Source organism: Patiria miniata, unplaced genomic scaffold (assembly GCF_015706575.1).
Source record: "Patiria miniata isolate m_02_andy unplaced genomic scaffold, ASM1570657v1 HiC_scaffold_19, whole genome shotgun sequence".
Taxonomy (NCBI): domain Eukaryota; kingdom Metazoa; phylum Echinodermata; class Asteroidea; order Valvatida; family Asterinidae; genus Patiria; species Patiria miniata.
The window spans coordinates 9,613,914-9,640,955 of record NW_024037057.1 but is presented as its reverse complement, the minus strand read 5'-3'; the positions used below and the strand labels follow the sequence as shown (position 1 = coordinate 9,640,955).

Below are 27,042 nucleotides of genomic sequence, written 5' to 3'. Positions count from 1 at the left end.
TAAATCGTAGGCATAAAAAAAATTACAAATTTAAAAAAAAAAAATAAATTCTAGACGTTTACAGGACCGGTTGTTTCCTCTCTTCCCATACATTACATGTGTTCAGGTTTAGATACACTGGTCTGATTAGAATTGGACTTATATTTTTTCCCTGAGAAAGAGCAGCTTTCTGTTCCTCTTCCACCGAGACCGAAAGTCAACCATATCCAGAACAATAGAGACAATGAATGCTAATAATTGATACATTGTAAATTCTTAATACAGTTTCTTGATTTGTACTTATAAATAACCATGGCAAACATATCAACTTGTTTTATGAAACACAACTTGAACTTTGTATGGATGATAAGGCAACGGTGTGATCTTCACTTTACAGCGGTATCTTTGAACTCTCAAACCGCGCCCAGTGATTCATTCCAGCCAAAAAGAAACTTCCAAAATTTGTTCTCAATAATGACTTTATCACACAGAACCATTTCTTTTACAATTTAAAACAATCTCATTTTTCATAAAACCTATGCAATAAATAAAACGCTGTTATATTTAGGATGGCACTTTGTTTTGGCAATTATGTTTTTGTAGAGTACAACTTGAAGAATTTTAAAGAAAAAATACAACATCCGCATGATGTCACAATAAATTAATCGTTCTTAATACACCGCCCAAGTTGAAATAACAAGACATGTTTGTTGTAAAGATATTCATGTTGGGCCCACCCCCCAAAAAATGTTTCCAGTAACCAGACCGACCCTAACAAATTGGGTGTGAATAGGGTCGGCAGTTTATTTTGTTTATTTTTTTTTTAATTATTTTTTATTCACATGTTAATGCTTTTGGAAGTGATGAAATATCCCAAATACAACTTGGAAAATTAATGAAACACTTGTAAGGATATGAAGCAAAGTACCTTCTTTCAAGTATTTCTAATTGTCTAGTTGTCCTCCTATATTCACAAATAATTACTTTATACATGTATGTATACATGTACACGTGTACATACATGTTAAAAAAAAACTGACCCTTCCTTTTCTGGGCAGTGTTACTGGAAACACATCATTATTTTATTTGGCCTTATAACAATTATGATGCAAGAACATGTTTAGGGGTGTCAAAATCTGCTTTCCATGTACATGATACATACATGATACATGTACATGTACATGTATGTACAATGGAAAATGTTCAAAAAGGTGAGGTCTGGCTTGAGTCTAACAACAAGAGTCTTTTCCAAGTTTGCGACTGTACAATAAATATACGATAAATGTGCATCTAACAAATTATCTACTGAACCACTGGGGTACAGAACTCACCGAGTTTATTTAGAAAAGGGGAGTTTACAGTAAGGATTCTGCACACATGCACAGCACGTGAAAAAAAATGGGTGTAGTGTGTATTGAATGACTCATGAGAAGACCAACCCAGTGTGCATGGGTACCGTACGGGTCGGGGGGGGGGGGACAGATTCACACAACGTCAGGTGATCAGTGCAAATATGCACACAAAACAATCTGTGGAGTCCAGATGACTACGTAACTCCACAGAGTATACTGCTGCACTTTAACAATATACAGGAATGTGCATGGTTCCATATGATGTCACATTGGAAAGTGCAATACATATATTATTTAGAACTTTTTATAATACCGGTACGTAGGGGGATCAGGTTGGTGTAGCAGTGCCTACGTTTTCAGTCCCTGCCTGATTCCATGGGTTTTCCCAAGAATATTATTCTGGGGTTTTCCTCCCACCACTAAAACCATAATTCCTTCCAAATCTTCTAACAAGGGACTTCATTGGAAATAGTTGAAAGACTTTTGTGGGCTATTTTTTTTTTATTTTATTTTTTTTTTAACAGCTGGCAACGCCATAATGAATTTCAATGTATGTTATATACAAATGACAATAAAGAATTCTATTCTTCTATTCTATCCTGTCTAACTGCCAAAAAATCACAAACGTACGGTGTGTACCAACACGTACACTTTGAACATGGCTAGTGACCCTGTCTTTAGTCAAGTATTATAAAACAGCTGAGGTCAAAGTGTGGTACTTATTATGGGGAATATAAAGGGGATTTATTGATCCAGAAATCCTGGCATGGGTAGGGTTAAATTGTCATGCATGGTTAGGCTTTTGTGGAAAAAGGGAAATCCTTTCACCACAACAAAAGAACGTCAATAACAGTGTCAGTGTAAACAAGTGAAAAACAGTGACCCACACAAAACGAGGACATTCTGTTGAAGATGCCTGCTACCGCCTTTCACTGTTAAATAACTCCACTGTTGGGTAGACGTGTACTTTCTCGACCGGACAGAGAGGAGAGTTTAAGTTTTGTAGGCCTACATGTACAACACAATAGCAGGCATGTCATTCACCAACTGGCAAAATGCATTCGGATACTGAATATCTGCGAAGGATGTGACTTTACGTTTAATTTTGCGTTCAGCAAATATGTTTTATTTCAAAAAAGGCTGACACTGTCCATTGGCCGGCTTAATAAATCAAAATAATTGACATAAATAGAGGACAGTCATAAAGTAAAAACTTAACAAAACAAAATAAAAGGTGGACTCCTAATGTAATCAAGTACTGCTGTGCTTCTGAAGTTTTGTCAATTAAAAAGGTTAATTATTTGTGCTTTGTATGTTTATTCATAAATTGAAGGAAGATCAGGAATTGTTTTGGCAACTTTGTTTGCGTACGATCGTATGGCGGTGTCTGCGTGTACCGTAGTAAAGGGTAAAGGGTAGAAATTGATGGTTTTGGGGGTTTCCCTCATTGTTCCCAAAAGAAAATTAGGGTAGGGGCTGTCAAAAAAGGGCAGGTACTTACCTGGAAGCAGAACTATCATTATTTTGAGCCTAATGCTACATGTCCTACGCGTAAATATGCAGAATAATTTTACTCAGAGCTTTAACTTTTTAAAGTGAATTATCTGTACAGTATGTATTTTGTATGTTCCTTTCTCCCACTTGTTAAAGGGATTGTACAACATTTGCTTTTGCTGCAATTTTCAGAAATAAATGGATTGGAGGATTAGTATGTTATATGTAAAATATTGTTAAACTGACCTGTTTCATGTTTTGGGCTTGTAGATGCTGGAAAAACCAAGAAAACCTATCATGTTCTTGTAGTCTGGTTCCCTGACCCCACTTAGGATGAAACGTAGCAATTAATACACTTTGGGGAATTGTAAGGTCGGAGAATCAGTCTAGCAGGCTTGTACCCCTTCACAGGTGTGTGTTCAATTGCAAAGAAAAGTCAGAATAACTAAATATGAAAAATTAAGAACAGATTTTTAAAAAAGCCAGTTTTCTCCAATGCTGGTCGGCCGACCAGCGTTGGAAAAATACAGTTTTTCTTGAAAATGTCAGCCCACCAGGAGCCAAGATTTTAACCCTAACCGCCCTGAATCCTCCAAAATCCTTTTTGCAAATTGGAGGAATTTGCAGGATTGAGGTTACATGGCAAAAGTGGGTTGCTGATTTCGGAGTACGCACTGTGTCAAGGTCTTGGGTCGGACCTTGTGTTGTTTATGCCCAGCCGTGCATAAATTTAGTCCTTGATTATACTTGACATCCTCCGCACTGCTCCAGGATGTCACTGCCTCTGCCTCAGCCTATTGACAGACAATAGCCGGAGGATTTTGCAGGATTCAGGCAGTGGTCATCCCTCCATGGACCATATTCAAGAAATAACGGAGGAATTTGCAGGATTGAGGCTATATGCTATTTTTCCATGAGGCCAATTGGAGGATTTTGCAGGATTGAGGCTACATCCTAGCAAAAAGGCCTAGGGAGTTAGGGTTAAAGGATGCTTTAGACTGTCAGTCCCTAACAATTCAGTAAGGTATTTCGTGATAATTTGATCATTTCGTTTTTTGATGTTTGCAAATGTTGTATAATTTTCCCTTTAATACGTGGCTACTACATGTAATCTCATGGTCAAGATGAAATTTGGTTACAGGGATTTAAAAAGCACATGTACACGGTAACGTTTGTCACATCACGGACCATTCACACAATCCGTGGTCACATGTCGGAACATGTGCAAGACCTCCAGCCAATCTGATCCATCTGAAAAGTAAAGCCTCCATATTTGATTTATCACAATTACTGGATCTCCTTGGAGATAAAATAGTGCAGTGAAATTGCCGTGTGGGTTCAAAGTCTACTTTTACTGTTTGCCTTTAAATTCCATTACACACCAGCACAACAGGGCTGCAAAAAAATTATGCACAATATTTAATCATGTATCAAGCACTTGCACTATCGTGACGTCAAAGTACGTAATCATGTTCCCTGTACAATTAACCAGCTGGACTAAGGAAATCAACAAGTCAAGTGTTTTTGTGGGAATTTGTTTCAGTTGATACCTAACCGCACTTTTAATTATGTCTTTAGTGATAAAAGTGCGAAACGTTGCTAAAATTGAAGAACAGCTACAGTGTATTTTGTAATACAGTGCAATGCATAGACCTACTATGCAATTACTGGAAACATAATAAAAATGAATTGATGCAAAAAAAAAACCCTTTCGTCAGAAAAATGTCAGAAATATGTGGTACTTGACCTTTTCTTCAACGTCACAACTTCCTACGTGTCAAAAAGTTACCCGCCCGTTTCTAAATTTACAAGCAGAAATATTTCAATTGCTCATTGATGGCTGTGGAATTTTACACTTGCGTAAATTCACCCGTTTCTTTCCCATGTGTCCGACACACTAACTGAAGTGTTTGCATTTCCGCCCTATATCTATTATTCTGCCCTAAGTACCTTATCTCGGCTTCCTTTATCCCACAGATCAGCTATTGTGGAGATAAAAAAAAACTGAAGCTTTACCTAGTTCCTTCATCTAACCAAACACTAGCACTGCTGACTCTGACCTAAATCCAAATCAAGACCCATATCTGAAACGCAGCGTACCCTTGAACCCACCGGGGAAAAAAATAACCACACACAACGGAAAAGTTAACCTGGGTACACTGTGAAGTGTTTGTATGACATTTCGGAGGCGTTTTAATTTCGGTTCTGTAACAATAAAAGGTCCATATTCCACACAGATAACCACCACACAAGTGGCCTGCGCAACTGGTAAACAAGATAATTGTGAAATATCCAATTAGCAATAACAACGATTACCTTGATAAAGGCTTCTGGAAAAGTTTTATCCAAAGAGCCACAAACTTTGAAACCACAGAGAGTAGTGAATTCACTTATAAAACACAGTAAAGTCACGAGTTTCTACGGCCAATTTCTTTTATCTTGCTCTTAGAATCGGAAAGATTTCCATATATATACGAAGTTCACTCAACACCCTGTGTACAAACCCTATGAGATTGGACCGAAAAATTTTAAGTGTTTTCTAAGAAAATGCTTGTATTTTCTCACTGCTCAAATTGACTTTGATGACATGAAATTGCTATCTGGGGCTTGTTAGTCAATACAGAGGAAAATTAGTGAACTTCGTATAGTATGGAAATCTTTCCTTAGAATCTACAAATCTGGTGGCAGCCATTTTCTGCTGTGGCACCAGGTTCAATGCCAGTCGCACTCTGGGCTCCTTCAACCAATCGGAATACCAAAATGTGCATGCCCTTCGTCTTTAAGAATGGGTGCAGCAGTGAGCCAGACACCGCCAAAGTAAAAGCTTCCAAATTTTGGTCGTAGGATTCCACTATAAACATATGGCAGTGGATATTTGACCACGAACCGGTCCCTTGGAAAGATTTCCATATACGAAGTTCACTAATTTTCCTCTGTATTGACTAACAAGCCCCCAGATAGCAATTTCATGTCATCAAAGTCAATTTGAGCATTGAGAAAATACAAGCATTTTCTTAGAAAACACTTTTTTCAGTCCAATCTCATAGGGTTTGTACACAGGGTGTTGTGTGAACTTCGTATATATGGAAATATTTCCCGGTCCCTTTATTGTTTTCAGTATTGTACCAGCACATCACATGCACAGTGAAATTTTTGGGGCAATTTTTTTTGTGACAAATCTTCATCTGGTTCCCGCTAACAATGTTGTTGTGACTTTGTGTTACAGTGATGGGAATCAGACTTAAATTTCAGACTTTATTTTCCTTTAAAAATAATCCTCCAGAGCCACGAATCAGAAAACGAAGATAACATAATCTGGAAGTACATGTAAATGTAGGATTCGATTTAAAATAGTAAAAGAAGACAATTCTTACTTTTTTATGATCTGCTGGCTTAAGAACAGAAAAAATACGAAACTGGTGTACATGTATGTCAGCTCCGAAAAAAAAAATCAAACTTGAGTCTTCTTCTTTCTGTTTTCGAACAACCATGCACAGCACAGATTTGCTAGTGATTATTTTATATCAAGGACCAACAAAATGCAAACCAATATTCCCTTGTTGCACTCCTAATAATTTCCTGTATTTGTTTAGATTACTTCCTTTCAAAAAGTCACAGGATGAAAAACAATGAAAATGAAACTTACAGAAAGCAAAGAAATGTTTTACAGAATTATGTGATTGGCCTGCAGTGTAAAATGTTGGAGATATCATTTACCCAAACCTTCCCAAATTTATCATCTTTGCAAAATGGACGATTTTGCAGGACTGAGAATATGGACAAAAATGTGGGGCTCATTTTGGAGGATGCACTATTTCAAGTTCTTGGGCCGGACCTTGTTGCTTATGCTCAGGCGATGGGCAGCCATGCACAAATTGCACAAATTTAGGCCTAGATTGTACATTTGTAGGCCTGCTTGAAATTCTCCACAATTATTGACAATGATTGCTGGTGGATTTTGCAGGATCATGAGGCAGTGCAGTCACCCAGCCTTATGGACCACATTCAAGAAATAATGGTGGAGGATTTTGTAGGGGAAGAATTAATACACATGGACATCATTAATTTTCCCCTGCACTATGACCAGCCATCAGCAGGTGTTCCCAGCAAGTGATCAGAAAGCAATAAATTAAAGTGTCCTAAAAGTAATAATAGTAAAATTAATAGTTAAATTTAGCAGGGGAAATATTGAACTATTTGAAGCATGATTTAGTGACTGACAAAACACTTGGAATTTTTCATACGATTTGCGCACAGGGTGTCATACTGTCAAGTGATGTCCAGGTATGTACTCTTTCCTTCGGGGAAGTTGGGGTCTGTTTGTATTTATTTATGAAATCAAGTGACATGCACTGCAGCTAGCTCGAGCGGTAAACATGGTAAACAGCGCCACCCCCCAAAAAAATCACTTAGCGACGTTCACACACTGACCCGAAATATTCACCAGAAAAATGTCAAATTTTTGGACAGTGATTTACCTTCTTTGTGGCTTCAGGATGCCCTTCAATTCCTGGCCTTCGAGAAAATAGCATCCAACTGCAGATTCCTTTCTCAAAAACACCAGTATCGGTGGGTTTTCGTCTGCATCCGTTGGGCAGTTTCCCGGCCGGTGTCAGTGGGTTCCACGAAAATTAACATGGGCGTTGTTTACGTTATTTATTGCGCACCGCGGGCGCGGATCGCGTACTGTCGATGTCCTAATCCGCAAAGTGCAATTCGTTCTACAACGTACCCAGGGTACTAGTCCATTTCGTTAAATAGTGTATTATTGCAACACAAAAATCCGATGGTAGCGCTCACTATAAAACGAGGTTGCTTATCTTATGTCTGGCCACTGACTCGAACCCCAATAATGCACATGGATATTGAACGGTGAAAAGTTCTGCGCGTCAGACTACCGCACGGCAGGTGAATATGGCGCGTGCGATTTTGATTGATACAAATATTGTCACAATTATTACAAATATTTCTAGATATGGTTTTTTTTATTAAAATGGTGCGAAAAAAAAAAAATTTACATAGAAATGTTGAGTTTTTCTCTCCCATAAAATTATGACAAAAATGTGTGTAACATATTATTGACAATCTGAAAATACGGGCACTTACTGCATCTGGACAACAGAGGGCACAATAACACTCGACCGGCTCTCTATATTCATGAAAACTAAACACAAAATCGGACGGAAAAAGCGCCGCCTGGCCGGTGGCGCTCAGGCCAGGAGCAAGGTGGCAGTGCGTTTTCACTGGGAAAATAAAGGTTACGAAATCTAGGACAATTTTCTTTTCCAATTCACCAGAGATAGCCGTATCATTGTTTTTTATCCTCCGGCCACCAAACCCTAAAACGGCTTCTCTCTGGGCCCAGGTCTAGCCCCCCCCCCCCCCCCCCCCGTCCGCCTCTATGCAAAATATGTCCAGAAGTTAGGTTTTTTTGTGAACATAATCCCCCGAGTTGGAAACCACGAATCAAAATGCTTGATCTCCAGAAATATTCTAAATAATGTCCCATTATGAGCCCCAAGGACCAGTGGCGTAGCCAGGATCAGTTTTTTTTCGGGGGGGGGGGGGGTTACGGGGGGCAGCATGAGGGGGGCACCAAGGAAGGACCCAACGACTTCTGCAAAATTTCCAGGCCACCACAAAATGCGGCAAATTCGAAAAGCGGGGAGGAGGGGGACTTCTTTTAACGATAGAGGGCGCTCTTTTTCTTATTAATTTATTCACGTTAAAAAGCCGTGTGGTTCAGGAAGTCACAAAATTAATAGTCATCAAGATTCCCCTTCGTTTTAATAACTCAAACAAATACGTTAAAAATACACCTTACTAGCTGCAATTATTGTGTGTGTTGGGGGCCACCTTAGGCCATGGGAATTTGTGGAGGGGTTCGTGCCCCCCCCCCCCCCCCCCCCCCAACCGGCTACGCCACTGGCAAGGACCTTTCATTCAAATTACCCTGTGGGATCACAAAATATTAATGAACTCCCGCGAAATGGTTTGTACCCCAAAATATCTGTGTTTTTTTATGTCATGGATTTGATACACTTTTTATGAAAAAAATTAACTGCATAAAATGTTGATATGTGCCAGTCGTGTTCCAACTTGCCAAGGGTACTTATAAAAACATAACAACACCCCAATAATATCTTCATATCCCTGAATCCCGTAACATATACAAAGGGTTCGCGTTCAAACATGACCAAACAAACACTACAGCGATTTCAAAGGTTGTCCACGAAATAACAATGTGGGTGGATTCCCCCTCAGTGAGAAATCACAAAAGCTATTTAACCATATTTCCTGTGTCGGAAAGCCAAAGTCTGCTTGCTTGTGATTTGACTCAGTGGGCCTATGGGTATGTCATTTTTTTTTTAAATGTCACACAGATTTTGGGGTGTCAAGTTATGGTTGCATCCCACACTGATACATAAAATCAACTTGCTTGTCGATTTCGCAATCGTTTTAAACCAAAATGTTTCAGCTACAAATGTGAGTAATACCATGGTGCATAAAAATTGTATGAAGTCGCAAAAAAGTCTTACGGATAATTCAGTATAAACAAGAGGGTTCCATGCAGACGGACCGTGTCGACAGACGAGTTGCCACTATTAAAGTACTGCATGATTCTTCCAAATTGGTAAGTTTTTATAATGGCATGATATCCATTGGGGCAGCCCCCCCCCCCCCCCAGCTCAAAATACCCCGAATCCAAACTTCTATAAGATATGATAAATGTCGAGAATGAGCGAAGCCTCCTTCTAGTACCTCCGCTGGCAAGTATTCCATAAGTTTGTTTAGATGAGAGGGGGCAACAAAAGTGCCTGTAACAACTAGCCTCACTATGAACGCACAGCAGACGCGTCTTGATGTGCGTCTGTGACGCGCGCGTTCAAAGTCTTATCACCATGGCATTTTCTGCGCTCACCTCGTGCTGTTGATATCGGCCTGTTTTTAACTTAAAAACGAATTTTTGAGACGTTCGTAATTTAACATCGGTAAAAGGCCTGAGAATTTTCCAATTTTATCATTCGTGTTCAATTTTGCAGATGCCGTTTGATAACCTTTGACGCCTACCGATGATTTCAACTTGAAGTTGACCCGAACAGCCCTCGTGAATGCAAACAGCGTGTATGTTGTTAAAGGGCGGATAACATTTCTGCTGGCGTGTTAAAACTGTTCGAACTTTGCCCAGATGACTTCCAGGAATCATGAACATAACCTCTGCTAGAAGTTGAAGACGTAAACACGTAGGCAGAACAGGACTTTGTTCAGGAATGGCCGAAGATAAAGCTCAACGCCCGGAGACTAGGATCAGAGACGCCTCACCGAGTGGCGTAGACAGTGATCGCCCAGAAATTGAGCAGGACGAGCAGGACGCCCCATCAAAACAACATCACGAGACCCAAGGATCTGGCGGAGAAGACGTTGACGGCGGGAACATGTCAAGGAATGAAGACACGATGCTGCGTGAAATCACCACAAGATCTCAACGGGACTGGGAGAGATACCTGGTCGCCAAGGCCATCCCAGAATTCCAGAATCCAGAAGACATCTTTGACAGTCCCGAAGAAGAAGAAGAAGAAGAAGAAGGTACATGTTACCATAGCAACAGTGGTCCAAAATCTGGTCCCGATAATGCAAGAAGTGATGAACCAGACTATAAAGCAACCGCCTCGGAAAAACCGCGCGTCGAGCCTGGGGACATGAAACTACGGTATTTCCACGGAAACAGGAGACACTAAACTTATGAAATTTAAGCCAAAAAAGTTGTTAGCGAGTACAATTTTTTTTAATGTACCAAAAATTATCATTACGTAATGTGTAAGCCACACTCAAGATTTGATGATTTATGTGCGCTGGAAAAAAAGCACCAATAGATCATCAAAAGAACCAACCGGCGGATCTGACGTAGTACATGTAACAGAATTTATTTATACATCTTGAGGTTTAAAGCAATTGTCTAATAATTTTATATTTTAACCATGTTTCAAGCAATAAATTTTCATAGCGAGCTGAAGAAGTGACCACGTCATTGTTCTCATTTCGCTTCCAAAGCAATGTCATGAATATGCATGCAGGAACTCGACTCCCTCCTCCAAAATTTAAGAGAACAAAGTCCAGTTTGTGTCCCTTCCACCGTGATTCATTTGATTTACCAAACTTGTTTATTACATTAAGAACAAACAGTTATGTCATAGAAAGGGCAGGGTTTGGAATTTATGAGGGAAATTTGGGGATAAAGTGACAATGACTTGACAAACACGCAAACACGAAAATAGAGATGGCGATCACCGCGATGTACCGTGAACGCGCAACATTAACACCGCAAAAGCACGGCACCAACCGCAAACCGCGTATACGAAAATCGCAATTTTTACCTCAAGAAACTGTTAAAAATTACAACAAAAGTGTCATTAGAATCGAGAGAAGCCTGCTTTAGTTTGAAAAGGTCATTTTTGAACGATAAAAACACCCTTGACTCTAATTTAATCAAAACTAAAGAGGGGGCCCTAGGGCTACGATCGCCGACATATCAAGTGCCCCGACTGCCTCCGATAGCTCCAACAATGTTCAAGTGCCCCCTCCCCTACCCTCGTTTTGTAACGAACCAAAACGTCCGAGAGACGTGGAAATCAGAAACATTCTCCTTTTCTTGATGTTTCCCATCCCTTGCCTTCCTAGTTCTCCCAAACAATTTCTAGAAACATCTGTTATTTCTCACAGCTGCGTTGCGTGATTGCAAACTTCCCCGCATGTATTGTGCAATAAAACATGACATCAAAACAAGCGGCGCTATGTATACATTGCGTGCTAGGGGAATTCCCCCAGACTGAGTCATATACATGTAGTCATACGCGCTCAATCGAAGGCTTCGAACATTTCACAGCGCACAAAAACCGAAGTAAAAGCTAACCCTGGATCATTAGTTGTTAAAATTCTATCGCAAAGACCATTGTTTTAGAAAAATAGTAAATCAAGTCGTCAAATACACCGACACCGTGTGTGACCGCATGAAACTCTATGGTGATCGCTATGAATGTGTGAGTGCATAGAGCCGCACCTTTTTGTCAATGTTGCTCCGGTTGGAATAGGAAATTTCGACCGCTCACGATCGCAACAGTAACTTCATAAAGTTCATGTAGCCTTTTTTACTTGATGTTACGATCTTGAAATACATAGTAAGTGGACAACCCGATGAAACACAACTACTACGAGATTTGACGGACTACAGCAATTTAGTGGTGTAAGTATAATTATGCATGACTTTCTACCAAATTCCTGAGTGTTTGCAAAACTTAATCATGAATGTAGCTCCAGCTCAAATGCTCATCAGAAATTCCTGATGAGCATTGGAGCTGGGCTTTCTCAATATACTTTGCGTATACTATTATTGTAAGAAATATATTGTATGACAATCGACTTGGACAGTTGCTTATCCCTGTGATCATCCGCACTGTCCTCAAAATCTACTCACAGTGACATTTGAAATACTTTTTTGAATTACTATAAATATTCCTCTAACAGGATTGCAAAAATTGCATGTGGGTTCCAAATTGATTTTGATGTTTTTGCATCTTAATACAGTTGGAAGAATTTCAAAAGCTCTGACTTTTCAACCAGCCTACACAAGAAATGTATTCTTCAGTACAGTGCCCCCCCCCCCCTAAAAATACCCAAAAACCTCAAATCGTCCTCTTTTCACATCTTAAAAAAAAAATACATCACAACTAACGATAGGCCTACGTATTGTAAAGTATATTCAACAATGAGAAAATCTTTCCAATCAGGTAAATATTTATTGAGTTATGGCAAATAAAAAAAAAACAGTGCCAAGTTTTCATTTTGTCTAGTCTGAATTGTCTTTTATTAGGAATGTAATGCATTGGGGCCTTAGGGTGCGGGTAGTTTTTGCTTTCTTAATTTTTTAATCTTTCTTCTTTATTTGGTCCTTTTATTTTTCACTCAATGGTCATTTATCTTTTTGGAAGAAAGAGTAGTCCTGAAAAGGACTGTTTAGTTCACTTCTTATGTGACAAAGAGGATGCTTTGAGGGTTCGGGGGTTTTTTTTGGGGGGGGGGAACACTTGTATGTTCAAAGCAAATAAACAGTTTTGCCATTAAAAAGGGGATTTTTCATTTAAAACTGGCAAAATTCTCCTGTCTGCTTTTAATTCAGCAATCTTCAAAACATCACAGCAACGATGGAAAATACGTTCTGCAGGACTTGTGAAGTCAGCTTCACCTCAGAGAGTCACGCAGTGTCACACTACGCCGGTAAGAAGCACAAGAAAAGAGTCGACTACAGCCGACCACGACCAGCTGGAGCCAGACGGAACCGGTCTTCATCTCCCTCAACCAGTGAGGAAGCAGCTACAGACGAAGCTCCGCCTCTAAATCCTGGAGCCAGCCATTCAGGAGCGAGTTCTCCTTCATCAACAGGCCCCCAAGATTACGACAGTCCTGGTAGGGCTAATGAATCTGGTCATTACTATTACTGCAAGGTCTGCAGTAAAAACTTCTCTGGGCCAGCCCCAATGAAGCAACACATGGAGGGTTCAGCTCACGAGAAACAGTTAAGGAAAGTTCGCAAAGTAGCTTCTCTTTCGAAATTTCAAGATGAAGATCCCTCACCACAACTCCAGCAACATTCTACGTCTTCAAAGTTTACTAGGAGAGAGTTCTCTCCTAGTCGTGATGCCACTACTACAAGTGATTCAAAACCAGAGTTGCATCTCAACACCCCAACTTTTTCCCACTTTGCCAAGAAACCCATACTTACCCCAAAACCCAGGCGCCATGAGGTGAGGTCTGGCAACTTCTCTTCCGGAGAAATGGGCACGATACGCAGCGACCTGATCCACATGTGCATGGAAAAGATGAAGGTGGAAATTTTCCGGGTAATTCCCATCATCGCAGCATCTGTTGTGGATGCGGTGCTGGGGATTTACCCAAACGGCAAGATGGAACAGGAAGAAACCAGACAGGATGAGGATGGAAGAAGGGACGAGTCACAGGATAAAGAAGATGCCGTCTCCCAACACCCAAAAACGGAAACTAAGGAAGATTTCTGTCCAGGTGATGATGCAGGAGGAAATTGTTCTCACAGTTCTTCCGATGATGAAGGCCTTTTCAACCACGCGAAGGCTTCCAGTCCAGGACCTAATCAAGTTGCAGATGGAGCTGGTGAAGAGAGTTTGGGTCATCATGGAGAAGTTGAGGTTTTGCAGGTCGAAAACGACCTGGATGGAACTCGTTTTCCCCAGAATCTTGAACCGGATCATAATCTCAATTTCAGTAATATTGGATCTGGAGGCACTGGCAGGGCGTCCGGCAGCTACTATCCAGAGCAGGTGGAATCTCACTACAATAACGAGAAGCAACTAGGAGGTCACTCCGGACAGTCTTCTTATGGTTTGCAGGGAGCTCTCCATGGAGATCAGGAAAACATGGCAACGCAATTTGGCTTCAGCGTGCAAGAAATGGAGGAAAATTTCAGCAGTGTCACATCTCAAGATCTCATCCAGCTGGTGGAGCCAAGAAGTGTGGAAGATGAGCAGTATCACTCTGCCTTTTCCATGGCAACTCAGGCAGACAACCAAGATGGGGAGGTCTACCATTCGGCTTCACCGCAGGCTTATGGAAAGCGAAGCATATCATGTGACGAGCGCAACATGTCACCACAGCTGAAACTTGGGAGTGGTCCCCCCGGATTGCAGCAGCATGAAACTTGCTTCGCAGCAGATGCTAGCCAGTGTGAGCTGTACCCAGGGGTGCCACCCCTAGATGGAGAAACATCCGATGTGAGTGACCTCATGAATGTGGTCACGGAAATCATCCAAGCACTTGACATTCAAGTTGGCGATGGTAACACTCGGAATCTGGTCCATGCACCGCCAACAGAGGGCGCTATGTACACCTTGCAAGCAGAGCCATAGACGGAATAATGATGACAGTCTGTTTGTTTTAGACTGCAATGGTATTTTTTTGGTAAACTTGAATTAAGTCCTGTTAATCCTATTGCTTGTACATATGCACAAAGAATTTTGTAGTTCTACTACATGTATTTCAAACTTAAATATTTTCATACTGAATGTAGACCAATCCATGTTATCATTTCAATCACGAAGGCCCCCTTCAATGGCGAATGCATAGTGCTAGCTATTGTTCAGATAATTCGTCACAAGGCATTTGTAAGTACAATAGTTTGCACAATGGTTTCCCCATTGAAAGGGCCTTGTGAGTGACAAGTGATCGCATGTCCGGATCTGTCTATTTATTTATGGCTTTTTAACTTCTTGCTGGTTTGAGCTAGAAGAACGGTATAGCAGGATCTCATCCAATCAGACACACCCCAGCGTTGTAGTCAAAACCATCATAAGTCACATCACAAGGCAATCACAAGGCAATCACAAGTCAAATCACAAATCTTGTCACAAGCCGGGAGCAAACAATAGACTGTTTGCACTGCCGCCATCTTTGGGGTGTGTGCTTTTTGTTCAACAGGGATACGCATGAATCACGGATCCTCTACAGAAGGATAAACGACTTCCCCAAGTTTCTGGTTAGAAGCATGATACGGCACTTGCACATCGTGCGGGCGCTTGCATGTCTTGCATGGGTGTGTGCGAGACTCAGCACGTGACTGCAGTCCTTCAGCGGTCAAATTTCTTTCAGGACACCTGGGCCCAAATTCACGGCGCTGCTAAGCACAAAAAGTTGCTTAGCACAAAAAAAGTCTGGCTTAGGCCAAAAAAAAAAAGTCTCCGGTTTCTCGTATGGAGCTTGCCCAAAAAGTGGTGCGGCGACGCGGCTTTTTTTTTTTTTACCTGATTTTTTTGCTTCAAATGTCGGCTGATGACTGCAAATGGTGCCCGACTAATCTTAGTGCAAATATATGGGAGTCCAGAGAGGCCACATAAAGCTTATTCTCGACCATAACCCAATCTAAAAACACGTCAAAATTGTGCAGCAGCAGGATTCCAGTCAAACCAGTGAGTTTGGCGGTTTTGAGACATCATCTTTAATTGAAAAAAAAACTTTTTCATTTTGCCGACGCGCATGGCTACGGCGACGCGCGCGCATACCAGAAACCGGAGACTTTTTTTTTGGCCTTATATCAGCAGAGGCCAATTTCATAGAGCTGCTTACACACACAATTTGCTTAAGCACAAAAAAGTCTTGCTGAATAAAATCAGGTTACCGGCCAAAACTCCATGCGATTGTTATGCTAAGTAAACAACAGCTAAATACCAGTCACAAGCAATGTACATCACATGGAGTTTTGGCCAGTAACCTAATTTTACTAAGCAATGTTTTTTTGTGCTTAAGCAAATTTTTTGCTTAAGCAGCTCTATGAAATTGGGCCCAGGTTACCAGCCAAAACTCCGTGTGATTTTCATGCTAAGCAAACAACAGTTGAATACTAATCACGAGCAATATGCATCACGTGGAGTTTTGGCTGATAACCTGCTTTTATAAGCCATACTTGTTGTTGTGCTAAGCAAATTTTTGTGCTTAGCAGCGCCGTGAAATTGGCCCCAGCTGTCAGCGATCATGGCGCATGCGCATTGTTCTACATGTTCTATGCGCGGACGCGGCATATCACGCATGTAGACAATCCGTTCCGTACGTTTTGTACACAAGCTCAGATGAGTTGTTTATCTTTGTGTAGAGGATCCGTGCATGAGTTGATCTCTAGTGCATTCATCGCAAATGAATTAAAATAAAACACACCTTTAAGATGGCTGTTGAACGCAATCAATCTATAAAAAAAGAATGCCTTGCCTTTGTCATTTAAATAGTTGGGACACGACTTGAGAGTGACCTTGTCATTGGCTTGTGATGACTTATGAAGTCTTGACTACAACTCTGGGAAATACAAGTAAGAAACTCAGCCATGAACAGTTTTGTCAGTTGTAACTCTTTGAGACAAATTGTATTAATCCTATTTAACCCAAAGAGAAATGACCACTAAAATAGTACAAAATTTGAATTTACAATTTGTACAAGTATATATACATTTAACTTAAAAACTAATGCATGGTATTTAATAAACTGCATCGTTCTATCGAATTTCTTTTTTGAAAATGTATTTATTAAAACAAGCTGCAATGTATAACGAGTGTAAAATTTTGGCAATTTACTAGAGTTGTCAAGTCTTAACGAAGCAATCACAAGTCGCAAGCTATTCAAATGAACTGTGATTCATTTCTCACTGCTCATTACTTGTGACTTGCCTTGTGATTCTATCTGTGATGACTTGTGATTCCATCTGTGATGACTTGTGACGAAAGTTGGACGACTGCAACTTAGTAATTAACTATTTAGAAATAGCATCGTTTTGTAGATGAATAAAACTGGATAGATAAGAATCAGCTATGAGTATTTTCTTATTTGAATTAACTCCGGGTTTATTCGGCAGAAACTATGAAATGTTGAAACCTATATGATTGGGCTTCAAAATGACAAAAAATAAAGTTTTACCCATGCAAGCCCATCTAAACCTTGGAACACTTTTAAGGTTATTCATATTAAATGCCCGATTGTAGATGACAAAGCTAACCTCGAATAAACCCAACTGTCTTTGGTTTTTGATCTTCAAAATTGAGTCAAATTACATGTGACAAGATAGATCTTGATTTATTTGTCATTTTCGTAGAAAAAAAACTTCTTAACTTTAACACCCTACCGGGTTTTACTAAGAACAGAACCAAGTCTTTCAAAATCCATCACTGACTCTGGTTCACAGAATGCTTTAGGACCAAATCAGCCGAAATCCAACATTACAATACATGTAGGTGGCTTTTGATGGACTTTGATAAAAATTGTACTCATGGCGTGCCTACCAAAATGGGGTGATGGATTTTGATTGAGTTAGGAAGGTTAGGGTTAATGATTCTGACTTGAAAGATTGAAAAATAAAGCCAAATTTGAGGAAGCCAATTTTTCAGGTACACTCTTAAAAAAAAAGTCCAACAGAAGTCGGAGCAAGCACTGAAAAGGCCTATTTGCACATACGCGATATTGTCGTGACACCTTTGGCACGTGGCAATGTCGCAGTTGCTTGTGTGTGAACAAATATGCGATATGTCACGCAATCTTTTATAAATAACTTTTCAGGCCCAGGGTCAATGTGAAATATGAACATTTTGTGTCGTGCTACAAAATCACTTAGAATTTTATCAAAAACATAGACACACTCCTTTGTTTGTGTGTATTTTATAAAAACGTGCGTTATCGCGCGATTTTGCGTATGCGTAAATTGGCCTTTAAAGGGAATGTACACCATTGGCTTTTGCTGTAATTTTCAGAAATAAACTATTTGGGGGGTTAGTATAATAGATCAAATTTTGTTACACTGACATGTTTGAAGTTTTTTGTTCAAAAATGCTTGAAAAACCAAGAAAAACAAAAATGTTCAAGTAGTCTGGTTCCCTGACTCCACAAAAGATAAAATGGATCAATTTCCAGATGCCGGAAAATTGTAAGGTAAGGGAACAAGTTTAGCTGGCCTACACCCGTTCATGAATATGTAACCAATAGCAAACAAATTTGAACTGAATAAAAAATGGTAAATTTGGAGCAGTAGTTGCAAAATAGTTAGGTTTTTCCAACGGTGGTCGGCCGACCACCGCTGGAAATGTATACAAAAATACCATTGTCTTGAAAATGACTTCACACCAGGTGCCATAATTTTACAGGATGCTTTAGACAGTCATTTACCAACATCCTAGTAAGGTATTTCTTAATAACTTGGTAGTTTTATTTTTCGATGTTTGCAAATGTTGTATATTCCCTTTAAAGGATGACAAATTTTGTCCAAAGTTTTTACAACTTTTTAACCCTGACTTGCATCCATGCAGACAAAAAAAATTCTTTTTGAGTTGAACATATCGGAAATCCATTTGTGATCAGGATCGATCACTGCATATTATCAGGCATTCTGTCTACGTTACTGACATGCGACGGCCCACTAAACACAACATCGCTGAGATCAACATTACACTCGCTGTTAATCGCCTGAACAATGTCCCTCAAATCATGACAATCATTGTTTGGAATCGTCGCTTCATGAGGTCTTGAACCCATGGATCCCCCAAGCACGTTCCCGCCCTGTTGGCATCTCTCCTTCTCCCTGTCCATCCAATCTCTTGGACCTCGTGAAGACATCTCTGAGTAATAGTCACCCATCGGCAACGTTCTCTTCAACTCCCTCTTGTTTTGGACTAGAAGCTTCCCCTGTTTGTTCTTCTTCAGCAGGAACTTGCTGGCGTACTTGCAACTGACGCAGCGGTACGGTGTGCGACTGTTGTTACTGTCGTTGCTGGTCTGTTCGTAGAAGATCTGGCATTTCTCAGCCTGGTATCGGAGTACAGGGTAGCCTAGGGTCTTGACACAGTGCATGTCGCCGTCCGTGATGTGAGCCTCCGGGATGCCTCTACAGAACCGCATCTTGGTCAGCTTCCTGAGCAGGCCGCAGAACATGGCCACGTCGAACGCCTCGCCGTCGAAGAGTCGGTGCTCTACGGCTTGTTGGTACACGGCTTGGTAGGTCAGTTTGCCGTGACGGTCCAACGTTATGCTGGCCAGATCAGTGGGAAGGCCTACAGCGCCAAATGTTCCCGTTCTCGTGATGACCATGTATTCATTGTCGTCTGTGGTCTCCGTCTGAAATGCAAAACAAAAAGTTAATTTGTATCAGAAGTACTTTATTAAAGTTGAACCAGCCAGCCGACCCTAGCTCAGTGATCAAGAGGTTAGACATCTGTACTACTGAGCAGGAGGTTGTGGGTTCAACTCCCACCCAAGGAAGTTTCTTAATTTTTTTGTCAGAACTTCTTTGACATCTGAAGTATGCCAATGAAAATGCACTGGTGAAGAAGAAAACCCAATATTAAAATTCCCATGAGAATTCCATCAAAAGGTCACAAACATGCTAGGGACTACACCGTGTTTCTTTGAAGTGTTGGAGGATAGAAGATGCTTTCTCGAAAACATTCTTAAGGAGTTACGGTTGATAACAAGGACTGTCTTACCCTGAATTTTAAGCTTTCATACTCGGCCATCTGCAGGATCTGATAAGCAGAATCCAGACAAGTTCCCCTCCACTGAGTCTGGTATTCGTCATCGAATTGAGGGACACGCATGGATTGCTTAGGAAATTCAGCGCCACCCCTGGAATTTGTGTCGATCGAGTTGCTGTCGATGTTCATGAAATCTATTACTGGCTCCATCTAAACAAAGAAACAGGAAATAGGCAAGCTTTTAGATTGAGAATATAAGGCGAGTGGTTTCTAGTGTTGATGAGTTTCAAAAACAGGGAAAGTTAAAAGAGAAATTTAAAGAGCAGAGAAGCACTCTAAATTTATCCCAAATAGTTTTCCTGAATTATTTTGTTACATATCACATTTTACATTTGACACATCATATTGGCATTGTTCGTTAAAAAAAAATCCCAATATTCTCCGTTTATGAAAAGAGACTCTTTTGGGGGATGGCATTTCTATGTTGGATTGAAAATATAAATAATCTTTGCTTGTGTTGGCACCAATTTTCGAAAATTGGGAGTAGTGAATCATTTGTTAAAAAAAAAAAATATGAAAAGACATCCTTATTCGGGGGGGGGGGGGGGGACCGGACATAACTTGATACGTAACCTTTGTTTATGTTGGTCCCAATTTTGTTTGGAAAATTGAGAGTAGTTAAACTATACCAAAGAGAAAACGTTCCTTCAACGTACCCCTGAAGATGACCTAGGATGGCGTCCAAACATCAGGAAGAAGGGAGAGGATTTAAGAGGTAACTGTTCCTGTGTTCGTATGGAGTACGCTAACTCCTCCAAGTTACGTGCCCAGTTGTCTGGATACTCGCTGACCAGCTTGTTCAGATGTGTGGTCAGCATCTGATTGGTGCGTTCGCTAATACTGCTGGTCTGTGGGTGGTCTGAGCTGGTCACTATCAGACCGGGGAAGTTGAGTGATTTACCAATCTCTGTATTAAGCTGAAGATGGGATACAATACACAGAGAATGAGACATCTGTATGAGCAATGTGCTTTACATTATTATTACCCCTGATCACTGGTGCAATAAAACATTCCAAATACCATCTCAGCTCCCTAAGGAGTATACAGCTCGATGCTGCCATTTTGGCGCAAGGAAGCTAAAATCAATCACAATAACCATCTCTGCCCTCACAGGTACCCATTTACTCCTGGGTGGAGAGAAGCAATGAGTGACAAAGTGCCTTGCCCAAGGGCACACGCACCACAACCCCAGGCTGGACTCGAACCCACAACCTGCAGAATTACCCGCATAGTTCAATGCTCAAGACCATGAGGACACAACTCTCCACAAATTTGCCTATTTCTGTATTCAGTTTGGGTGCAATTAGAAATGCTCAATAAAATACAGCAGAGAAACCAGAGCAATTCTTCCTGACCTGTATAATATAGTCATCGTCTTGGCTGAGAAGCAACCCTTTCGGTGCTCCCCACCTGTAGATGAATGTCTTAATGCACCAAGTCACGCCGACGTTCGATTTGGTCTTCAAAGGAAAGAAGTCGACAAACTTGGTGTAGTAATCAGTGAAGGCTAAGACAAACTTGCAGCCTTCATTTGAAACTGGTAGGGGCCCTGGGTTGAATAGGGGGAAAATGTTGGTAAGACACAAGGTCAAATTTTGAAAATCTTCAGTCAATTATTGGAAACTAACAACTTCAGCATGCTCTGAACCATTTGAATTATTTTTGCTTTAACCCTAACCTTACCAACTCCATCAAAATCTACCAGCCCCAGTTTGGGGGGATTTTGGTAGATAAACCATGTGTACCAAGTCCATCAAAATCCACTAGCACCAGTGGTGGATTTCAATGGATTTAGTCCTGAAGCATTATGGGAAGCAGAGTGAGTGATGGATTTTGATGGACATGGTCCTCTACCTAGTAAAAGTAATTAGAAAGTTAGGGTTAATTTTAAGGCAGTGTATATTTTGCCGGAGACGGCAAACCTTTAGTAAACGTTAGTTTGCTGGATATGCACTGAACATGCGCAGTTACTGTTTTTTGGTACTTAAACATTTTCCGGTGACAAGTTTTAGTCTGGCTCCATGCCAAAATTATCGTTGTTACCTCGTATTCACAAGATGGGATTCAGACCATTTTATAATTTCGGACTTTATTTCCCTTTTAAAAAAAATCCTCCAGAGCCACAAATCTGAAAAAGAAAATGTAATACTCTGCAAAAAATGTTTGAGACATGTTAAAATAATAAAAGAAGAATATTTTTATTTATTTGGGGATGAGAAAAAAAAACTTTAAAAATGTGGTGCGGTCGGAATCGAACGCGAGTCATCCCGTTTACTAAAGCCTTTGTTTAACCATTACACCAAATGTGCTTCACAACTTTTGGTGGGAATTTAATACATCTTATAATTCAGCCCTATTTTAAAGAGTATAGCGCCCTCTGTTGATATGGATTGCCACCGACAAACCTTTAGTAATCGTTAGTTTGCCGTCATTACCTCCGGCAAAATATCCACTATCTAATTTTAAAGAAAAATATACAGTCCAAAATTTAATTTTATATGGATAATTAACTTAAAAAAAAAATCACAGACAAGGCTTTATATATATAAGCTGTTGATACCTATGAAATTCATTCCCACAACCTCCAGAGCCTGCGTCAGTTTGAGTTTCATCGTCTTGGCCGGGGTCGCCTTGTTCTTGTTCCTGTCACCTGTTTGACAGCGTTCGCAAGAACTGACCTGAGAAAAGGAAAGGAAGAACTGATCAAAGACTGACACAAAGAAACCCAACCCCAAAATTCATATCTCAGAAGTTGCTGTTCAGATTCTTCATAAAAGTCCACACGCAAGATACTGCAACTTTTGCAAATGTCATAAACACGACACAATGTTTTGTTTTTCCATGTAACCTGGTTTTCACTTAAAAAATTTCCCACAAGTGACATTCAAAACCTTTCATTTCATAGTCCGAGAAGTTCCTATAATTTGTAAATTTGTCAAGTTGTTACGGGTACCCAATCCCATATTCTAGAGCTGGGTCCTGACATTAACGGTCGGGTACTCGGGTACCTGGTTCCGATGCACAGCTCTAATCACAAGTCAATCACAAGTCATCACAAGTCATCACAAGTCAATCACAAGTCATCACAAGTCAACATAAGTCACCACAAGTCCATCACAAGTCCTCCAGTCCCAATTCAACTCACAAGCTATTCAAATGAGCTTTGACAAAGGCATTCCTTTGTTATTGTTCATCCACTGTTACTTGTGACTGAACTTGTTGAACTGACTTTGTTCTTTAGGCCAAAAAAATAACAGTTCTGCTTCTGGTTACCCTAACTTGTGACCAGACTTGTATTGTGATCAATCATTAATGCCTTGACGACGCTTGGATGGAGCGCAGTGACTACACATACACGTAGGTGGATTTTGGAGAATCAGTGGGGATTTTGGATTTATGGCTTCACTTACAAAGTTGCTGACGTCTTCCTTCATACCATTCCATGTGTAATGCTGTGATATTTTAGTCAGTGTGCCGTTAATCCCGCTGTGTCCCCCCGCTGGGTTGCTGTGACAATGCTTCATGATGTCGTTCACTTCGTCCATGTCTACGACTACCCGCTTCTTGATGTCCACCTTGCCCCCGGTGTAATATAACGTTTGCTCTAAATAAATAAAAGACAGGATTGTTGAATTAATAATGTTGATCTTCCAGAGCAACGAATCAGAAAAAAAAGATGAAATACTCTGCAATTAAATGTAGGATTTGTTAAAACAATTAAAAGAAGACAATTCTTATTTTTTTGGGACACAAAAATAAAGTTTCCAAAACATTGGCTTAAAAATGGAGATATTGCGAGGCCAGTTCACGGCTAAATACAAAATACACTTGATGAAAATCCCATAAGTGAAAAGAAATCCATTCTCAAAACAGAATGAACGATATTTCCAAGGCACACAGATGGATAACGGGCTTTGCATCAATAGAATAACAGACAAATAAAAAGACAAAATCACACACACAGCCACAGGTCACAGTTAACAAACAAAACACAAAATAGTCCCGGAAAGAATGAAGAATCATACTCACTCGCACGATCTAAAATATGCGCCTTGACTTGATTCCGTAGGTTCCTGACTTCGCTAGTATTCATTCCAGGAGGGGGCCTGCCGTGTAAGATAAAATGCCGAATCCTCTCGCACTTCAACTTCAAGAAATGAAACCGCTTTTCCTTGGGAGAAAGTGTGTCCAGATCGACCATGTTTGTCGAGTAAGAATGTTCCGTGACATTGTCACTCGTTGAGGTAGTCGTGGAGGTGGAATTCGTGCTTGTTGAGGTGGATAAGGTGCTCGACGAAGTAGTGGTTGTAGTCATGTTGTTGGAATCCATGATTTCTGTAACTTTTCCTGCTAAAAATCGAAGCAAAACTGTGACAGCGGACACCCACCGTCATTTGCCCGCCGCGCTGTTGTTTATCATGCTTCGTATCGTAAATGGGCAAGCGCACACACACGGTCACCTACGAAATTCGCAAACTCGGCATCAGTGACTGTCCGCAACGTTATGGCTTTCGACTTCGACTTCACTGTAACCGTTGTTGTACTACTGTGATTAGTCGCAGCCGCAGACACATAAAGCAAATTCGAACACGGCTCTATAGTGCAGGCAATGCTTTGATTTAACCTCGTCTCTTAGCGATTTGTAGCTCATAAGAAATTGCAGCTATCTTCTTTACTGCCCTGGGGATGAGTAAGACTAGTTCTGGCAAACTCGGCACTCATTAAAGCTACTTCATTTGTATTGCTTGGGCGTGGTCAAGATTTTCGGGGGGGGGGGGGGTTAGAGTAAAATTATAAGATAAACTTTATGAAATGAAGACAGCATTGGAAATTTTACCTTTCTTTTCAATATATTTTATTGACTGATTTTTGTAAATTTATGTAAACGAAACATTCATAATAATGACTTGCACAGGTAAAATTGAAAAACAAAAATTGGGTCATACAAAAATGGTCTTTGTTTTTTTACTTCAAATAAGGAATTGTGAATTTGAATTATACAGAAAACCATTCCTGAGGTGTGGTTTTTTAAGTTCAAGAATGAAATCCAAGGGATTTTAACAAACATTTATTGAATGATTATTTTGAATTACTTTAAAAAAAGTTTTGCTAATTTTAAGACGCTTGAACAAAATAATCTTGAAAAATAAAAGTGCATTTGAAATTCCATTTTTTCCCCCAGATTTCATTGATTTATTTTTATTATTTTATTTCTGGGAGTCCCATTCCTAACTTGATATACCCCCTTATCCCCCATAGCTAACAGCTGCTAAGCACCACACCTGCAGATCCCATTTAAAACTTCTGAAATCAAAGCAAAAAAAGACATAAATTCTCTTACAGTCTTGAAGACGGACGGACGGTACAAAAAATAACAACAATACTTCAGTTCGCACACAAGCATTTCAAAAGAATCAAAAGAAAAGAATATAAATTAATTCAGCATAACACAATATCAAAGCAAATGTCCACACAGAAATATGATTATCCTATTAATTTGAAAGCATCAGAAAACAAAATAGATCCGAGATAAACTTTGGTAGATGTTTTCAATAGTACTAAACAAAATGTACAGTCCTTATATACACACAAATTTGTTTTAATCCAGGAAAACCTGGTCACTTCAATTCTGTACAGATATTTATGGATATATTTAGTACTTTTGACTATATACACACAGCAACTAATTTATATCTACTTTGTACAGTAAGAAATGAATGAACAGTTGAAGTACATGTACATATACAGTGTAAGTATATATATATAGTTCGTCCTTCGAAACAACTGATGTGGACTGCCTAAAGTTCCGTAGTTAAATGTGCCGATTTCTGAGTAAAAAGTGCAGGGTGTACATTTTCTTGCAAATTCTGCATAGAATGAAGATTAGAATAAGTAGGGCCTAGAAACCCATCCATAATCTGGGCCCAATGTCATAGCGCTGCTTAACAGTTAGCAGAAATGTTGCACTTACTTTAGCAGAAAATCATGCTGCTGCTTAAGCACTATTTCATGCCGTGGACTCTTTGTGTTAACGGTTGCACACACATGGAGATTTCTATTGTGACGTCACTGATTTAAGCAACTTTTTCCTCTATGATTAAGCGTGCTTTCGCTGTCCTTACTGCTTAAAGGTCTCTATGAAATAGATTGAGGCTCGCTAAGCACAAAGTTGGCTGTTAAGCAGCGCTATGAAATTGGGCCCGGATTAAAGAGATTAAGGCCAAAAAAGAAAAAGTCTCCGGTTTCTGGTATGCGCGCGCGTCGCCGTAGCCATGCGCGTCTGCAAAATGAAAAAGTTTTTTTTTCAATAAAAGATGTCTCAAAACCGCCAAACTCACTGGTTTGACTGGAATCTTGCTGCTGCACAGTTTTACGCGTTTTTAGATTGGGTTATGATCGAAAATAAGCTTTATGTGGCCTCTCTGGACTCCCATATATTTGCACTAAGTTTAGTCGGGCACCATTTGCAGTCATCAGCCGACATTTGAAGCAAAAAAAAATAGGTAAAAAAAAAAAAGCCGCGTCGCCGCACCACTTTTTGGGCAAGCTCCATACCAGAAACCGGAGACTTTTTTTTTTTGGCCTAAGAGATTAAAAAAAGTTTTAACACCGATAACAACTAAAGTACCTTCAGATGGTAAACATGTACTCTGTCACCCCTTGTGAATGCAATATAACATTCTTTAATGAATGTGGCTATTTAGCGGTTATTTGTTATATTGCTCCAATCCAATATAAATAATATATCTCAGGATAAATTAGAATAAATTTGAATACTGGCTAGTGATTGGATGGATTGAACTGATTGGAATATTCAAATTTGATAACTTGAGAATACAAGTGAAAGAATTTAAGTTGTGAGGGATAGTTGTTATTACCATCATTTTTGGTTAAATATAGTGTTTTAGTGAATACTGCACAGCAATTGAAGGGATTTGAATAAATTAATACTCTGCTAAATTGTTAATCATTGGTAATTTGTTGGTAATCAAAGCTATCCAAGCAAGAGGACATGATCAGCATGGAGTCCAACCCTCGAGTTCTGGGCAGACGGACTATAAACAGATGGATGGATAAATGGATGATGATGATGATGATGACGACGACATGTTTAGGGACCGTGACCATTCAGCCC

General features: G+C 40.0%; 3 protein-coding genes across 5 annotated transcripts in view; 1 reads left to right on the top strand and 2 right to left on the bottom strand.

The window, feature by feature from the left end:
* The window catches only part of LOC119725703 (epidermal growth factor receptor kinase substrate 8-like protein 2), a 56,567-nt gene extending 49,078 nt beyond the window's left edge, over positions 1–7,489 (bottom strand). For 2 of the 3 annotated variants that reach the window (XM_038197233.1, XM_038197235.1), the window contains exon 1: positions 7,304–7,489. The gene's annotated coding sequence lies outside the window, so the exon portion shown is untranslated. The remainder of the gene's footprint in view (positions 1–7,303) is intronic. The other variant, XM_038197236.1, reaches the window with a different exon arrangement.
* Positions 7,490–10,096: 2,607 nt separating this feature from the next.
* LOC119725401 lies at positions 10,097–15,561 on the top strand. Its single transcript, XM_038196805.1, has 4 exons — positions 10,097–10,536; positions 11,785–11,863; positions 11,966–12,066; positions 13,000–15,561. The coding sequence occupies exons 1-4, from the start codon at positions 10,097–10,099 to the stop codon at positions 14,756–14,758; spliced, it is 2,379 nt and encodes a 792-aa protein (XP_038052733.1). The 3' UTR covers positions 14,759–15,561.
* Positions 15,562–18,618: 3,057 nt separating this feature from the next.
* LOC119725702 lies at positions 18,619–24,348 on the bottom strand. Its single transcript, XM_038197232.1, has 7 exons — positions 23,937–24,348; positions 23,318–23,511; positions 22,468–22,585; positions 21,263–21,456; positions 20,563–20,823; positions 19,859–20,056; positions 18,619–19,490 (listed from the first exon to the last, which is right to left on the bottom strand). The coding sequence occupies exons 1-7, from the start codon at positions 24,235–24,237 to the stop codon at positions 18,744–18,746; spliced, it is 2,013 nt and encodes a 670-aa protein (XP_038053160.1). The 5' UTR covers positions 24,238–24,348; the 3' UTR covers positions 18,619–18,743.
* Between the last annotated feature and the right edge of the window lie 2,694 nt (positions 24,349–27,042).

Excerpts from the sequence above, each read along its gene's own strand:
- LOC119725401 (XM_038196805.1), top strand. The coding sequence starts at position 10,097 with ATGGCCGAAGATAAAGCTCAACGCCCGGAGACTAGGATCAGAGACGCC. Across the intron at positions 10,537-11,784 it reads CCTGGGGACATGAAACTACG|AAAAATAGTAAATCAAGTCG; the intron begins GTATTTCCACGG and ends CCATTGTTTTAG. Across the intron at positions 12,067-12,999 it reads GACTACAGCAATTTAGTGGT|CAATCTTCAAAACATCACAG; the intron begins GTAAGTATAATT and ends CTTTTAATTCAG.
- LOC119725702 (XM_038197232.1), bottom strand. The coding sequence starts at position 24,237 with ATGGATTCCAACAACATGACTACAACCACTACTTCGTCGAGCACCTTA. Across the intron at positions 23,512-23,936 it reads GCATATTTTAGATCGTGCGA|AGCAAACGTTATATTACACC; the intron begins GTGAGTATGATT and ends TTATTTATTTAG. Across the intron at positions 20,824-21,262 it reads ACGATGACTATATTATACAG|CTTAATACAGAGATTGGTAA; the intron begins GTCAGGAAGAAT and ends TCCCATCTTCAG.